At 36.7% G+C, this 18,434-nt stretch overlaps 1 protein-coding gene across 2 annotated transcripts in view; it reads left to right on the forward strand.

Moving 5' to 3' along the window:
• Positions 1 to 1,681: 1,681 nt before the first annotated feature.
• The window catches only part of agbl4 (AGBL carboxypeptidase 4), a 754,546-nt gene continuing 737,793 nt past the window's right edge, over positions 1,682 to 18,434 (forward strand). The window contains exons 1-3 of one of the 2 annotated variants that reach the window (XM_057841339.1): positions 1,682 to 1,891; positions 3,199 to 3,359; positions 9,416 to 9,538. In XM_057841339.1, the coding sequence (XP_057697322.1) occupies positions 3,314 to 3,359; positions 9,416 to 9,538 (169 nt within the window). In that variant the 5' untranslated portion in view covers positions 1,682 to 1,891; positions 3,199 to 3,313. Of the gene's footprint in view, positions 1,892 to 3,187; positions 3,360 to 9,415; positions 9,539 to 18,434 lie in introns of both variants that reach the window. The other variant, XM_057841338.1, reaches the window with a different exon arrangement.

An 18,434-nucleotide genomic window follows, 5' to 3' on the forward strand; every position in this document is an offset into this window, starting at 1 on the left:
TGACAGCACTAATACATTTATACCTGTATATTATATAATAATAATAATGACACTAATATAAACAAATATATTATTGAGACTTGGGATTCTCATATGTTGACATCACATTTTGGGTCATGTAGTAGGCCACACTGATACTATACCAAATGTTAATATTGTGGCCTAGATAACCCAAAATGTGATGTCATGCAGTCATGTAGTAGGCCACACTGATACTATACCCAGGGGTGAAAGTGGGCCACAACGGTCAGGAAGGCAGTTCCAGTATGAGATTCAGGGCAGGAACGCAGTTCCAGTATAAGATTCAGGGCCGGAATGCTGTTCCGGTACACTGTGCTTTGATTAAAAAAATATGACGGTAACTGTCAAAACGTTGTAAAAACAACAACAACAACAAAAAATGCTAAGCTGCCACTCATGCATTTCAGCTCCAAGAGGAAAACAATGTACCAACATCAGATTTACATACACAAGTGTTAACAGCAAGCATATTAGAGTGCTTGTGTAGCGTAATCCGTTTCCACTGATATTTATTATTCATTTTATTCCACGGACAGAATGGAGGTTTCCCTAGCTGCTGCAGTTATCTGAGTCTGACGATGATGAGTCACGTCAATGTGCGAATGCACGCAGCAAAGCAAAATGCCTGGACTCATTTATCTATTCAATTGGCTGACATACTGACATGTGATCAGCAGAGATAGTTAGCTCTGATTGGTTCAAATGTGCATGTTTTCTGGAACAGCAACAAAAAAACAAAACAAAGTTTTTTGAATTGATGCGATAAAAAAGGGCAATGCAACAGAAAATGGATCAAATTTGTAAGAGCAAGGAAAGAGTTGAGGAGGCTTGTTTATCATATTTAGTTTTATTTGCTCTGATGGGGAGGTCAAAACATCTTAGCTGTCAATGTGCACTTTGGACATATACTTGTTCATAGGGATGGGAATTGATAGGATTTTTACGATTCCGATTCCATTATCGATATTGCTTAACGATTCGATTCTTTATCAATTCTCTTATCGATTCTAATTTGGGGAAAAAGAAGAACAAACGTTTTGATTGGCATCGAGTTTGTTTAATCAGAAGTCACAACCTTACAAACTCACAACGAGATCAAAAGAGGCCCAAAGCCTCAATGTTAACTGTGGCAATAAGTGGCAAATGCACAAGAATGTGTAACATTTTACTGAAACATTTATCTAATAGAAATAAAAAATATTGGTATATATTGGCAGATAGGTTTTTTTTCTGCCTTTGGCAATATGTGTTAAAGCAGGGGTCCCCAAACGTTTTCCTGTAAGGGCCACATAACTTTTCCCTTCTCTGATGAGGGGCCGGGGTCAGTTTGTAACAGAAAAAGTGTGACGATTGCAGAAGTGCATAAATGTAAAAAATTATTGTTTTTCAGAAAGCCACAATCAAATAACCCTTTCTGGATTCTTTATAATAATATTAATAATAATAATAATTAATAATAAAAACACTATTAATTAAATAGATAATAACCAAATAACCCTCTCTGAATTCTTCAAGGAAAAGGCCAGAAAATAAATAACACAATTGAGAAAAAAAAAAAACTCAAAATGGCCGGACCAAATGTGGAGGCGGGCCGTATTTGGGCCGCGGGCCGCAGTTTGGGGACTGTGGGTTAACGTGTATTATTTTACCATTACATTGAATTGCATGCCTTTTAGTTTTTGTGGCGCTTACACGCTCAAGTGGGGGCGCCCTTGCGCTTCCTCACTTGAAGAAGAACGCGCTCACGTGAAGAAGAGCGCGCTTACACCCAAAGAAGAAATGCCGCATCCAAGTGAGTGGGCGAGTTAGTGAGAGAGGGAAACACTTCTACGAGCCAACGTTAATGTTAATATCTACAGAGGCAACGCCTGTATGTATCATCTTTTGTGTTGTTGTTGTTGTGTTTCCACTCGCGATCGGACACTTAAATCCAGTTGTGTAGTGGTTTGAACGATGTGCTAATGCTAGCGAACGAATGCTAACCTTACTGTTATTAGCAGCTCATCATCGCTGATTTACGTTGATGCAAACCTGTTTGTTATTGGGGACGAAATTGATTTGTTTCATTTCTATTCCTAGTTTCCCCCCTCAAGTGATGGTTGAATAAAGTCAGCAAATCTCCACCTTGCAATGACTGCAAGTCGCTTTGTTGTAATTTTTCCTCGTGAAGTGAAGACACACTTTCGAGCGTTTGAACCTACGTGCTGTCATTGTGATGTTTATGGCTGCAATGCTCGTGCTTACCAGTCGCAACCTTTCATTTTCACACTCTTTCCTGGTGAAGTGTAGTCAAACTTTGGAGCGAGTGGTTCTTGGCGCCATGCTAGTTTGATGCGTCTGGACAACAAGACACGTCACGACGCAATACGGGTCTTTAGGAATCGTTAAAGGGATCGTTAAGGCTTTTTCATTGTGATGTCGAGGCCTCGAAACACTCGGAACCGGTTCCGAATTAGAATCGGATTTCGATTCCCATCCCTACTTGTTCATTTATGTTAGGCTACTTATTCATTTCCTTTGTGATTTAAAAAAGTCAAAGTTTGCGTGATCTTCAAAATATATTCCATTTCACTCCGCATAATATAAGTCATTTGTATTTTTCTGGATGTACTGTATGTTACTTATCTTAATAAAAGAAATCAAAAGTAAATGTTTACATTAACTTCAATTTTAATACAAATCATATGTTCTTAAGTAGTTAAAATTGAGATTTGGCATTTAGTATGTGAGGAAATGAGCGAATATAAAAATTAGGATATGGAGGTTGTGGTTATAGCTGTTTTTGTTAAATTTTATTTTGCAAATCATTGAAAAAACACAATTGTGAATGAAAATCAGTTTTTGTATGTGTAGAAATAACGGTGCCAAAACAGTTTTCTTTGCATTTCAGTAGGTTTAGGAGCCCCCCCCCCCCCCCCCCCCCCCTAAAAAAATGAAAATAAATAAATAAACAAAATTTCTGGCTCCGTGGCGACCTTCACGTTGGGGAGTTCCTGCAAGAAATTCTAGCCAATTTCACCCCTGACTATACCAAATGTCAATATTGTGGACACATTGAAATCCAGGATTTTATGAGGCTAAGCTTTTATCTAATTTTATTTTTATGACCGAAAACTGTCAGTTGCCAATTAAAGGGTTAAATGATTATTGCGTGAAATCATGACAGTATCTTCATAGGAACCCAGGTTTAGGGTGTGCCCATTGAGTACTTCCTACTGGAAGCCTCCCTCCCTTTGCCGCCTGCTCCGTTGCCGTGGCAACAAAGGGAGCGCGTCGGCTGCTCTGTGCCAGAATGGAAAAGAAGATGGAGGAAAACCCCGGGAAAGACGCTGAGGCTGGTGTGTAAATATTAGTCTCCTTTCCTACTTAGTTCGTTCGTAGGTGCCGTTTTCCCAAATCGAAAGACTCGCGTGCAACCACGATCCTTTTCCTCATCACGACGTGCCTCCACATTAGCTTGCAAACCTTTTGAGGCTAGCAAGCTCACGGATGTAAACAAGAATGATGTCACCTGCATGCTGGAAGCTAGCTTTGCTGCAACTCTCGCTTACCATAATAAAGTCGGGCCAAACACCAGCGAATACTTTGCCATACATTTAGCTTTTGAATAGATGTCCAGTTCAGGAAAGCAGGTGTCTTGGTCCTGGGACAACTCTAGCTAGGTTAGCTGAGACCTTAATTAGCTCGGCGTTTCAGGTGCTGTATTGCTCGCAAGATTTTGTGACCTCACGCCGGAAAAGTGCAAGACAACACATGTTAACCTTTCGCTGACACCATCCATTAACATGGGTCTTTAATTAGATTACTTCTCACTTCTGTTGTCCTCTAAAATATAAATTTAGGTTCAAAATGGGCAACTTTTGACCACAATTACTGTTTGAAAGGATGAGTTCAGGGTTAATAATTACAACCATTTAATATTTATAGATTATTATTGATGTTTGCACTACTTGTCAGACGTTTTAGTGTTTTTTATTTTTTATTATTATTAAAAAAAATGTATTAAGGAGGCCATTTCCATATCATTAAAGGAAACCTCGGCCTTAAAGACTTTTAGGCTCTAATAAGCCTTTTTCCAAAATATGTAACATAAAATATTGCCATTGATTTTAAAATATATAAAATTTATTACGTTTTGACCTACGGAGGGTGCCATGTTTTAGACGCACAATGGATATATGGGTGATTACGTAGATTGTAAAGATGCACAATACTATCGGTTACTGATAATATTCGGCCGATAATGGCAATTATGACACCAAACAGATAATCCAAATGGGAAAAAAAATCAACCGATAATGCAATCCGACAATCATATACTTGATTAAGCCTCCAAATGTGCGCAATCTACGCAATTGTGTCCAATTCTGCGTCGGCGCCTCAACCCCTCCTAAAGGCATTTTTATGCAATTAAGTATTTCCTTTGCAAGTATTATTGATATTAATATACATTGTTTAGATGTTGAAATGTACTATTTGTTCACATTTGATGTGGAAAAAGTAGCAATAAATTCTATTTTTGCACGGTAACATTTGCTCTTGTGTATAATTTAAAATTGTATATATATCTTTTGATTGAATTATCGGCTTCACATTATCGGATATCGGCTGTAAGGTGGAGGAAGTTATTGGTTATTGGTATCGATTGAAAAATGCGTTATTGTGCATCACTAGTAGATTGTCACTGTCACTCGACGAATACTACCGGGTAACTGCAATTCCTTCTACGCAGCGAGACGTCCAACACATGAGCTCATCGGTTAAAAGCAGCTAGGACTAACTATTTGTGTTTTTATTAAGTCTTTTATTACCTTTTCATTGCCTCAAACATACTTTTTGCATGTGTTTCCCTGTCATACTTTTAAGTGTTGTGTTCTTGTGAAAGCCTTAAAGCAGATTGTTGATCTGTTGACCACATTAGTTACGTAGCATATTTAAACCGCCCTTATTTGATATTACTACGATTAAGTAATTTCTTAAGGCATCTTTAGTATGCTCTGTCTGTATGCATCTAAACAAAACAAGCTGAAAGCGCACGGAACTACTTTGGGTGTCAAATTTGCCTCTTGTAGATGTTTCGCCGGTTTAGCACATTTTGGCAGAACACGACTTTTTTCCCACTCTCGTCTAGTCTCATCCCGTCTTTCCTGTTCATTTTGCTTCTGCTGCTCATTTTGTTAAATACCGACAGTGCTGTCAGGCTCATTAATGTTCTTCTCGGGTTCAAATTAGTTGAAATTCGCCCCCCCGGCCCAGACACACCCAGGAACAGCACCAACCAAAACAAACTCGGCTGACGCTGCCTCAGCGCGCGCCGACCGGGAAGGCAGAACTTCGCGCGTCCTCTTATTTTAACCCTTTGTACTGACTCCATGTTTTAAAAGCTTGAAGAACACTCACCGAAAACAGGTTGACAATTTATTCGTCGACAATGGTAAAAACAAGGCAAAAACAGACGACGGAGGGACAATTCTGGATCCAAAACAAGGCTACATGTTTACGAGCAGCAAAAATCCGTGTTATCTCAGTGTCCAGTCTTTTTAAAGTCTTTGCTGAGGCGGGCCTTGTTGAAGGCGTTTCTGGGCGTTGCTTTTGGGTCATCCCCTCTGTGGCCGGTTTCAGGCGGGTTAGGTTCATGCGCGGATTGGGACGCCCGCTATCAACTTTGCTGTCCGGGCTGGTTGTACTTGTTTTAGGACAAAGCGCTTTGTCCTTGGAGTTTGCTGGGAGAGCTGATTGCAAGACTTGGTGCGTCAATCTTGTGATAAGACGGCATTGTGTATCTCTTCTGTTTCTTCTCATTAAACTATGGTGTGCTATTTATTTTATATTAGTAGTGTAGTCCTACCGTAAATATGAAAATGATACTATTTCCTGATTAATTATATTACGTGTTAGAGTAATGCAAACAGTTAGACGGTGCCTACGAGAACCTGTACCATATGTATGTGTTAGACTATATATGTGTTACACTAATGCAAACAATTATATGCTGTGTGCGATGACGATATCTTTTCCCCTTGAAATTGAAAGGGCTAAACAGCTACAGTGATACTTTGGAAGCCAGGCAGTGTTACCATGTGATGTCACATGGCGACTCACTAGTTAAACTAATTTTACAAATGGTATAAAAACAAAAACGTCAAGTTAATAACGTTTATGCTTTAAGAGCTACAAGTCTTTCTATCCGTGGATCCCTTTAAGGATGACCCACTTTGGCATTCAGTGAAGAAAGAACAATCTCAACATGGAACTCAAGCTTATTCCCCACAACAATACTTTTTTTCAACACAATGACATTTTAGTTTTGTCAATGCACCTCTCTTGCAAAATGCAGTGCCACAATGCAAAATATTTATGGCTTGAAATGCGCAAGCTAAATTTACAAAAACTTAAATAAATGCCTACCTGTAGCTGCTGTTAAAGCAGTGAACACTCACGAACATACTCGAGTGTGCTCCTCCAAAAAGAGGAGGACAAATAAGTGTCCTGCTTGAGGCTGCGTAGGATGCAGGACAAGGCATTTAAATGGAGGATATGGTCACCCTAATCTGCATGGAATCACGCAGTTCAAGTCCCAATAGTCTGAAAGTGCATAGACAAGTTGTGAACTGTCAGAAGTTAAAACCAAAACAAGAACATCAGCATTGAATTCCTGTGTGGAAAGAATGCTATGGGTGTGTTGAGAGTCTCTTGGGTATTTGCGTTAGGTGGCTACTTGAATTAATTCATTCCAGTCATTTTTTTTGGTTTCGAGATTCATTCCTTTGTGTCTTAGGTAACAACTAATGTTTAATTAGTATTCCTTAATAGATGAGGGTTCAATACATGGACTTTTAATATATATATTTTTAGTGCTGTCAAATTTATCGCGTTAACGGGCGGTAATTAATTTTTAAAAATTAATCACGTTAAAATATTTAACGTATTTAACTCATGCGCGGAATGACCCACTCATGCATTGCCTCAAACAGATTACAATGACGCCGTTTTTTTGACATTGAGAGCTAAGAGGCAGAGAAAGGCAGTGGACACAGTCGTTCATTGGACCGCGCCGTTTATTGGCATAAGCTTCGGCAACTCCTTCACAACACACATAAGTATCATTTAGTGATAGCACAAATAAATTAAAAGCAAAAATAATATTCCTATCTCTCAAAAAAAAAATATTCACAAAAAGAAAAACTGGCATTCCCAATCAAAATAGCTATGCTAAATACACATAAAACTTACTCAGACCTGGTCAATCTCTATTCAAACATTTCGTTTAGCTCAACAAATACACTGGATGGCAATACTTAGTCACAATACACAAACTATCAGTGGTCTCATACGTTGTGAAGCCAGCACTCTAATGAACGTGAATCACAATAGACCCAGTCTTATATAAAAAAAAAACAAAAAAAAAACAGGAACCTACGGTGTCAGTCGAGGGACAAAACACACTCATTGGCTTGATTTCTAAGTAATTTAAAACTCGCCACTGACACCTTGTGGTGTATTTCAATCACTATCTTATGTAGTTAAAGACACTGTGGAAGAATGGCTGTGACGTCACCGCTCGGCGACTTCAACAATGGCGAGCTAATAGTTTATTTTTTGTTTGAAAATTTTACAAATTTTATTAAAACGAAAACATTCAGAGGGGTTTTAATATAAAATTACTATAACTTGTTCTAACATTTATCTTTTAAGAACTACAAGTCTTTCTATCTGTGGATCCCTTTAACCCCTTTTAGCCTAGTGTATCATATTTGATACACTCAGAATTTCATTATTTTGAGACTAATTTAGAACTTTGAAATGAAAAAAATAAAATCAATAAAATGATGGATGCAAGTCAACACATGCATCTGTAGGTTCCATGAGAAAAAAAAAATCTGGATTTAGCAAGGGTTATAGATATTAGAGCGCTTATTACTCATATTTATTTTGATTTTTCTTTTTCTACAAATGTGAAAAAAGTACAATTAGGACCTTATTTTTTAAGTTTTGGGATTCTCTGACAATTGCTTCATGTTCCAGGCATTAAGGGGTTTTAACAGAAAGAATGTTAATAATGTTAATGCCATCTTGTGGATTTATTGTTATAATAAACAAATACAGTACTCATGTACAGTATGTTGAATGTATATATCCGTCTTGTGTCTTATCTTTCCATTCCAACAATAATTTACAGAAAAATATGGCATATTTTAGAGATAGTTTGAATTGCAATTAATTTAAATTAATTAATTTTTAAACTGTGATTAACTCGATAAAGATTTTAATCGTTTGACAGCCCATTTTTTTCAAAAAAATTGATAAATTCGGGTGTTTTAAAATTTTTGAACGACAGTGTAATCTTATGTAGGGACTAGTGGGTACAATACTAGTGGGTAAAATACATACCATATAGGAGTATATTTTAGGGGCAATCCTGCCTTTATGCTGCCGATTTTGATACTGATAATCTGTTAGCGTGATCTGTAGATACTGATCTATAGATTAGCTAAAAAAATAAATAAATAAAACAATGTGACTATGTGAGTGCTGATAGTGTGGCTGACCCAAACAGCATTTTTTAAAAAAACTCTTTCCGAAAGTAGGGCTGCCAAAATTAGTCAACCAGTCATGAAAACATCAGTAACTAATAAGCGGTGTCATTTTCTATGGTAATATATATATTTTTAACTGTCTCCTCTCCAGCCAGTTTGAAAGGGCATCTTTGAAGATTAAAATTGCGTTCCTCTTCATATATATATATATATATACATAGTAACAGTAGCGTATTCCTAGTCCTACTTCTCAGAATGCCTAGTTTTTTGTTCTAGTGTAAATTTACAAATAAAATGTTAAGCTCTAGGCATCACCTTGACTTTAATTTACATGGTTTCACAAACATTAACAAAAATAATATTACGGCCTGAATCTTTAATAGAAGTTGAATGTAGTACGCTGCTGCAATTGGCTGGCAACCAGTTCAGGGTGCTGCCCGCTTCCTGCCCATCGTTACCTGGGATAGGCTCAAGCACCCCGTTGACCCTCAAGAGGATAAGCGGTACAGAAAAAGAGCACCAGCTTACTTGCGGAATACCGTGTTTTATATTTGATTAGTCGCTAAAAAAACAACATTAAAAAAAAAAAAAATTACGTGGATTTATTAACAGTTTGCTAAAGATTGAAATAACCCAGTCTGTCTTTCAACAGGGAAAAAAATGCATTGCTTTGATCACATAACTTGACAAATATCGAATGCAGGTTTAATCAAAGTAAACTGCTTCTGAGTTCAGACAACTGTGAACCAAAATCAGAAACAGGCTACATTATAATACCTTGCTTTAACATACCAATAAACACATTTACAACCATATTTCAATGCATTAATATATTTTCTCAATTAATATATGTGTAGGCATGGAAGCTGGAGGCGAGGAGGCCTTGGTGGGGAATGTCAACAAGCTGACGGTGAGCCCACCGGGGTACTCAGGATCTCCCAGAAAAGGACATCTGGTTTTTGATGCTTGCTTTGAGAGTGGTGAGTATACCACATACACACATATACACATACTACAGTATACCACTAACTGTACACTACTCATTGGTATGGTGGTCCTACAATATTAATATGAAATTATCTGACTTTAAAAAAAAAAAAAAAAATGTACATGCTTTATTTTATGTGTTACTAAACTGATAATTTGAACCAGTAAAATTCTAATGCAGACGTTAATGTATACTGTACTTTTTGCACAGAGGTTGTGTTATTGTTTTACTTGTGAAACTCATAACTTCATTTTATAGTTAGGACAGGATTGAAATGGTTCTTCAGATTGCCAGTACAGTTGCTAAAGTTTTTATAATGACAATGGTTACACTCTGGAACAGATTCCTTTCATTTTAGTCATTTCTCCAATGAAAAATAATTGAAATCTTAAGAATTCAGATGCTACGTTAATGGATTGTGTTGGACTTGGGCGGTTCCAAATCAATATCAAATATTGCAGTATCAGGTTTTATGAAATATGTAGCTGTGAAAAATATATACTACATACTATATCATGTGTGAAAACATCCTGCAAGGCAGTTCCACATAAAGCAGGTGGAACAATCATTACACGCTTACCCAATATATTTGACTGCAGATCACAAATGTTTGCCTCACTGAATTGGCTGCCTATTCAAATTTGAGCTGACAGTGAGGTCTTGATTTCATTCCCACCACCATTATTATTTGCATGTATTAGCACAATCTTATTTGCTCAACCTCATGTCTTACCTAACAAACTCTTTTCATTAAATGTGTTGTATTTACATGCTCTGACATTTCCTGTTAGTAGAATTCTCACATGCAGCACCTTTTGTGTTTATGTTCTCTCATTCTCATTAGCAAGGAGACAGAACAATAATACTTAGAATCTGTAAGCAGTTGGCTGATCACTGCCATTGATATACAGTATATATGTTTATAGCCTACCTAATGCACTTAGAGCAATTAAAAAAAAACATACATATATAATGAATGTATTGTAAATGGAGAACTATGTTCCAATTTATAACAGTGTTAGACATTTTTCTGTCCAAGTTTTTCCCATTTCCACTAATGACATGTTAGAGGAGCTTAGACATTGATTAATGGGCATTGAGCTCCCAAATTGAGATCAGCTAATATACATAACGTCTCTGGCTCCGGATGCATCCCCTGAATGATTTATGGAATTGATATTAATATCTCTCCGGTAAATGCATCGCTAAAGTTAGAATGGGGGAGGAGTTGATGTTTGCTCGCTCACATCAAATGAAAGGAGACGCTTATGTTTTATTATACTGATTTTGTCTGGGTTTCTTTTGACGTGTGTTTTGATTTTAGTCTTATCTAGCATGAAGGTGACCAGTGTTTAAAAAAAAAAAAAAAAAGACTGCAGCCTATCATATATGCATGAATTATAGATCATCATCAGTTGTTCATGTGTAGGAGAAACTGTGAATGTTTACCTTTAAACTGTGTAATTATGACTGTTTGTTTGAACAATGTTAGCATTTTGTAGGCTAAAATCACATTGTTGAGCATCGAAGGTCAAAAAAATTGGATTTTTAAAAACATCTTTGCCAATATTACTGTTAAAAAAATATGAATACTCTCCGTTCCTCAAAACAACGAAGGCACACAAAGTATAGATTTCTTTAAATTGGCGAGGTCACTTGTCTCTCACAACTCACATTGTTGGTCAAGATATAAGCATTATTGGTTAAGAGTGGAACGAGCACCCACAATGTTTTGCATTGGTTTTGGTAATGTTTGCTGCTCAGTGTGAATAGAGGATTTTGGAATTGAAATTTTAAACCTGCAGTGGATATGTATTCTTGAGACCATAAAGGTTTTTAGAAATTACATACAAATTCTACTGACATTAGTGATGTTTCAATATTGGATGGAACTGCAGTTTTTAACATGGCCGATGGCTAGCGTCTTTACACTCCTTACCAGATGTCATTACAAGTTATGGATCAGTCTCTAGGGACAACCAAGACAAGCATTTCTCCTCAATAAACCCAACATGTTTTTTTTCTGTCAGTTTTTGAAGTGCTGAAACACAAAACCAAGCCAAATTAATCTAGAACCACACCAAGACAGGTAGACCCTATGACCCTTCAAGGGAGCTGCTGCAGCTGGCCTACAGAAAGATCGATGTAGTTCTCAGGTCCTGAAAACCATTTTTTATGACTTCATTGCTTTACACTTAATTTATTCTGAAGCAGAGTGTGCAATCTTTGACATGATTAAAAATTGTTACAGTTGAATAATAGTTTGAAAACATGCTCAAAGACGCTCCCTTAAACTCAAAACCAGTGTTTTTTTTGGCAGCCGTTTTAATTTTCGTCTAAGTCTTTTGAATGAAAATCCTTAATAGTCTTAGTCATATTTTGTCATTTCAAAATGTGCTTGTTTTTGTCTAGTTTTAGTCAACGAAAACTCAGACAAATTTCGTCTTGTTTTAGTTGACAAGTCTCAAAATGTTTTCGTTTATAAACTTAAAAAGTTTTAGTCCATGAATAAATCAATAAATGAAAGGTTTCCAACAATTTTGAATGAACATGACAGATGAGCACATACAGTGGGGCAAATAAGTATTTAGTCAACCACCAATTGTGCAAGTTCTCTTACTTGAAAAGATTAGAGAGGCCTGTAATTGTGAACATGGGTAAACCTCAACTATGAGCGACAGAATGTAAAAAAAACAAAAACAAAAAACAACAGAAAATTACATTGTTTGATTTTTAAAGAATTTATTTGCAAATTATGGTGGAAAGTAAGTATTTGGTCAATACCAAAAGTTAATCTCACTTTGTTATGTACCCTTTGTTGGCAATAACGGAGGCCAAATGTTTTCTGTACCTCTTCACAAGCTTTTCACACACTGTTGCTGGTATTTTGGCCCATTCCTCCATGCAGATCTCCTCTAGAGCAGTGATGTTTTAGGGCTGTCGTTGGGCAACACGACAGCAATATCTGACACATTTCACAAAAGGAGCCTGGAGGAATGGCAACACGCTTAAGCCTGGTGAGGGGTGGGAGGCGGGGGTGCTGCACGTCACATTTGTGACACGACTGAACGCTGCTAAATGCGTTCTAACTAGACATACAATAATAAATGATCACATATTGTGAATTTATGACTGAAACTATGGCAAATTATTATCTCGTTTTTGTGTCCTGAGACGACAACTGGCATCCATCTCGTTATGTATTAGTCTCCCAAGACACGTTTACAGCGCGTTATTGGACGTCATTGTCATGAAAAAAATTGTTCGTTGACAAAATATTTTCGTTATCGTCATCGTTGACGAAAACAACACTGCTCAAAATAAATTTAAAAATGTTCCCTAAAACTCAATGAGTGGCCATTGCAAAGACTACCTCTTGGACCACCAAGTGCATCATTTCATAAGGTGAAGATTTCATTTAGAGTTAATTTGACAAAATAATATCCAATGTTTAGACACTTGTCATGTAAGCTGTTTGCCAAAGGTATGAAACCCAATTTACATTTAGACGAGGCTAAATTCAAATTGTTGTCAGCCATATGCTGATCAAGCCACTGATGGACTACACATTTGCATATAGTGGGAGTCTCAACCAACAGGTCATTTGAAGCCATGAAATGCTTTAGATAGCAAATATATGATAATCAGAACTGCTGTCTTTTACTTGACAACGTTTTGTGCATATTTTCTACCACCCAACATGCAAATGCAGATTAGCTGGTGCAGATCGATATTTATACTGTATTCCACTTAAGAAAATGCAAAGTAGCGAGGAAACTTTGTTAAGCTGCAAATTTAAAGTCATTGTGTGCTGGGTATTGTTTCACAATGCAAAGATTCCTTAAAGTGATATGAAAACCTTAATTATTTTTAGAGGGAATTCCAAATGACATTCTTATCTTGACTTGTCACATTTGTTCCGTTGCATTCTCAAACTGTTTACATTTTCGTCTAAGTCGCAAATTCTTTGTGAATGCTTCCTCTCGATGTTGCTGACTAAAGTGCCATCTGTTTCAACAAAGGATGACACTGACAGAGCAGGGTTATTGTTTTCCTGCACCTCTGGACTTTGCAGATGTAATTAAACACTCGCTGATTAGTCTGACTGCAGCAGGCTGTCAGTGACTTGTTTGGTCATAGAAATTCCCGAGGGGTGACAAATGTTTAATAGGGCCTATTGATAGGCACCTTGCATAGACTCATCTGTTTTTACAATCGATTCACTCGATAGAACCTAACTTATACGGCCGAATGGGGAACAGATATGCACACGCTAGTCTCTTTATGCTGCGCTTCAATAACGAGTCCAGGCCTTTTGAGACTCTGGAAATAGATTTACTTGTCTAAGTTGAAAACCTGTGTAATAGCACTCTTTGAGTCACTGACTGAGAAAATTCAGACAACATTGTGTTGAACACATTCACACTTAAAGAGTTATGGATTCTCTCATGGCCCATGTTATATCCTGCAATCACATTTTGTTAAAATCGACATATGTTCATAATGCTACTGATAGCTGACGGATAGGAACACATGAAGTAGGTTTTAAAAAACGGTATTCTCATTTTAAACAGCTTTTTTTTTTTTTTTAAGTGAGGGTGGTTGTTCCTGTCACTAATGCAGCATGGTGCGCATTAATATTTATAATGTACATGACAATCATTTGTCACTCATGTACTGAAATCTCAGAATCCACACCTACTACAAGAGATTAAAAAAGTGGCACCCCAATCTTCCTTGTGTCTGAATGGTGTACCACACACAACACATAACTTTTGCTCATCAATATTCATGACTTTAGCAACTGTTGGTAAGCGTGTCAAGCTCACGTTTGTCCCTAATGCTAAATGCATGTAAGTAGTGTACAAATGAGATGGAAGAACATACAAAGTAGGCCTTAACGATATTGGAAAAAACTATTGTTGCGATTTTTGGGGGGTTTGCGATATATTGCGATATTGCGATATTAAAAAATATATATACTGTATATATATATATTTTAAATACATTTTTACTAGATGACTTGAATAGCTGTTTGGAAAGACTTTGGATGACTCACCATCACCACAGTGTACAGTGATCCCTCGTTTTTCGCGGTTAATGGGGACCAGAACTCGCCACGATAAGTGAAAAACCGTGAAGTAGCGCACCCCCTCAATTTTTTTTTGTTTTTTTTTTTGTTTTGTGTATTTTGTGCTCAATGTATTTATTCAGATTTAGCATTGGAAATAGATACATGTAAGACATGTTTTTTTCTCACTTTTTCCCCCAAAAGTGATTAAAAAATCTCTGGTTTTTAAGCAATTCAAATGTCATAATTATGATCAGTTTTAAACATAACGGTCCAATCAAATCATTTTTGAACAAGAATAAAGTACTGTAGTAGAAAAACGCTTGGCTTTATTAAATGCTTCTGTTTATCTACCTTAGCTGTGACTCTTGGAGTGCCATGTAGAAATTTCAAACTCCTCATGATCACTTCTGGCATATATTTTATATGTCTCCAACATCTCCACACACACACACACACATTCATTCCAGCGTGGCTTCCTTGCACAAACTGTTTAACAAGTCAAACGATGATTGACACTAGAGCTGTCCCGACTAGTCGACATAGTCGACGTCATCGATGACGTAAATCTGTCGACGAGCACAACATCCCGTCGACGGTTAATGAAGGGTTAAAAAATATATGCGTGGAAAGTTCAGAATGTCGGATGCTCTGTATGCAAGCGGGGAAAGCGGCACAAAGCCAAAAAAAGCGCACCAGAGTGTCCAAAACATTGACTTATTTCAAAGAAACAAAGGAGGGTACACTCTTCTGTCCTGTCTGTTCAATACCAAGCTTGGCTGCACGTCGGCCGTGAATAAATACCTCAAGCGTCGTCAGCCACCCAGTTTGTAACTTTTTTTTTGTTTTCATTTTTTGTACACCAGAGGGTGCTGTCGCCTTACTAAATAATGATGTTTCATTGACAATGGGCCTATAAGTGCTATTAGTATTGTTCTCAATGCTAATTGAAAGGTTTATTTCATGTTATGGTTTATTTTATGGTATAGAAAATTATATAAGGTTAAAAAGTCATTTTTTTTACAGTATATACAGTGATTGCACTCAAGGGAGAGATTGTCAATGATAAGGTAATAATTTAAGGTAAAGGCAATTCATATAGGCAATTCATTGATATAAATAAGGTTTAAAAGGAAAAAGGTGAAAAGTTTTTGTTAATTTCTAATTGTGTTGTTTTATTTGTGTGCACCGTAGCTCTTACAGTGTGTTTACATCAAGGATGGAATAAAAGTTGTAAACCATCAGTTTAAGAGACCATCTTTCCAATCGGGATGCTACATTAGTTAATTCTATCAGCATTTGAACTCATTGTTTATTTGTGATTTATTATTGTTATTTACGTGTTTATTTGTACTTTAATAAATAATTTAAGTGTTTCAATATGGTTTTTGTGAATTGATAAGCGTCAACAAAAATGTCATTGCTAAATTAGTAAAAAAAAAAAAAATAATAATAATAATTATTATTAGATTAGTCGACTAATCGTAAAAATAGTCGGCTGACTAATCGGGAGAAAAATTAGTCGTTTGGGACAGCCCTAATTGACACATTGCGCCGCTTTGAAGTCCGCTTCTTTGGCAAGATCAAAGACAACGAGCATCGTTAACTTTAATAAGCAAGTGCTGCAGTGACTGTGGGGAACAAAGAGCTGGGAGAGGGAGGGTGTTAGGCTGTGCACAGAGCAGAAAGCAAGGCGTATGTGGATTAAAAAAATATATATATATATATATATCGCACGTGCTTGCAATGGGACTATCGCGCACGCGCACATCGCGATGGCGATGTTTAAACGATATGTCGTTCAGGCTTAATACAAAGAATATACAATGTTCATTGAAAGAGATGGGAGTGTCGAGGGCTGAAAAAGAGCCGATCTGATCCAGAGGTAGCTTTTTTACCGACACCTTTTTCTTGTGTGAATTGCCTTAACAACAATGACAGTGACATTCTCCTGTTTCAACAAGCCCTGTCATGACAGACATGCCCTGTCTTTCTTATATATTATATCTTCTGGTTGTCTTACGTCTCTGACTGTTCTTTGGGGTAATTTATATGGCTATTTTGGTGTAGCGATCGCAAATGCTACTCAGTGACAGTCAACGACACTTTTAAATTTTTCAGCAGCACGGCAAAGCGCCACGCTAAAAAATAAGTAAAAATATAAAAATGGCTTACCTCTTCATCTTCTGTAGGACCATGGCCCCCAACAAAAAGCTCACTGCATAAGAACGTGAATGGCTTCACCTTGCTGGCGTTAAACTGGTCTTTTGGACGTCTGCACAAGTTGATCCATTGTTCACATTTTTTCCACATTTTTTTTTTTCGGCTTCGGGAAACGTATGAAGAAAACATCCTACAAGTTCCATAGTAGCAGTGTTGACTCGGCATGTTCTTTTTTGAAAGATTACAGGTAGAAAACAAGCAGGACTAACATGGGTTGTATGCGAGGGCGCTTCTATTTTGACCCACCTCCGGTTTACAATGGTGACATCATGGTCTAAAAATAGCATGCGGGCGCTATGCTATTGAAACAGTTAATGTAAAAATAAATTCTTCATTTGCAGCATCAACAAGTCTCCTTTGGCCATTCTACTTTTATTATCAGACTTTAACAGACACACTTCACTTACTGTATCTGTGTTTTGGGGTAAATTAAGAATTAAGAATGGTTTGTAAAATAATCACAGAGACTAAGCAACAGAATGGAAGCTCTAAATTCAAACCCAATCTATACCAGGCTGATGCTCAACTTTCTGTCTGGAACATTCATTCATTCATTCATTTTTCATGCCACTTTTCCTCACGCGGGTCGCAGGGGTGCTGGAAATGCTTTTTATTTGGAAACAATAGAAGTAACACATGTGTACCATTGAAGCACCAACAATGTACCTGCATCTTGTTTACCTAACCCTTTATAGGGCAAGTGACTATTTTTGGTCATTAAAAAAAAAACCAAAAAAACAAAAAAAAAAACTTATTCTTACAGACCTGTTGTCCTCATACGTGGAAATCACTTTTTTTTTGTTTTAATAAATAAAAGAAATTAAAATAAATAAAAGAGAAAAGGTATATTCCCTTGTTTATTTTTTAAAAATAAAAGTTTAAAAGAAAAGACAAAAAATAGAATATTTATGATTAAATGAGTGTCCTTTGAAGATTTATATAAAAAATATTAATATTTCCACTGCATGTTCTTCTTATTGCATTCTTTGTTTCTTATCACCCATTGTTGAGGCTATTGCTTCTTTTAGAGTATGTTTCACAAAAAAGCTCCCAAAATCAAGAATCAAAATTTGGATGACTTCATTAACATATTGTTCGACAACATGTCAGTCATATAGCGGCTTTATGTGCTAAGTATTTTTACCCTAATTTATAATAGTCTAGTATACTAAGATGTGATTCAGGGAAAATAATGTTCTTTATTTATCATTATCTGTATATGTATTTATACAATGTATACCTGAAGCTCAGCGACTCTTGAGAGCTTTACAACGAAGATCCATTCATCTGAATGTGAGGGCGTACTCCTGACGTGATGTATTGAGTGGCACTCTCGGCAGCTTGGTCTCGCTTACATCTCCTTGGCAGTAGCAGGAAAATTTCACTGCTCAATTGACAAAATTTCCTTCCACTCTTCGCTATTCACAGTTTTGCCCTCAACTCTTTCTTTGAAGCTAGGGGATTTCTTTAAAGATACATTTGAGATGCGTTAGTATTACCAACGAGATCGTTGCTTATGATTGATACTTTTTATTGGCCATTTGCCATCATATGTTAGTTCATTATTGTTATTGTTTTATGTTAAACAATCTCT

This window comes from Corythoichthys intestinalis, chromosome 7 (assembly GCF_030265065.1).
Source record: "Corythoichthys intestinalis isolate RoL2023-P3 chromosome 7, ASM3026506v1, whole genome shotgun sequence".
Lineage (NCBI taxonomy): Eukaryota > Metazoa > Chordata > Actinopteri > Syngnathiformes > Syngnathidae > Corythoichthys > Corythoichthys intestinalis.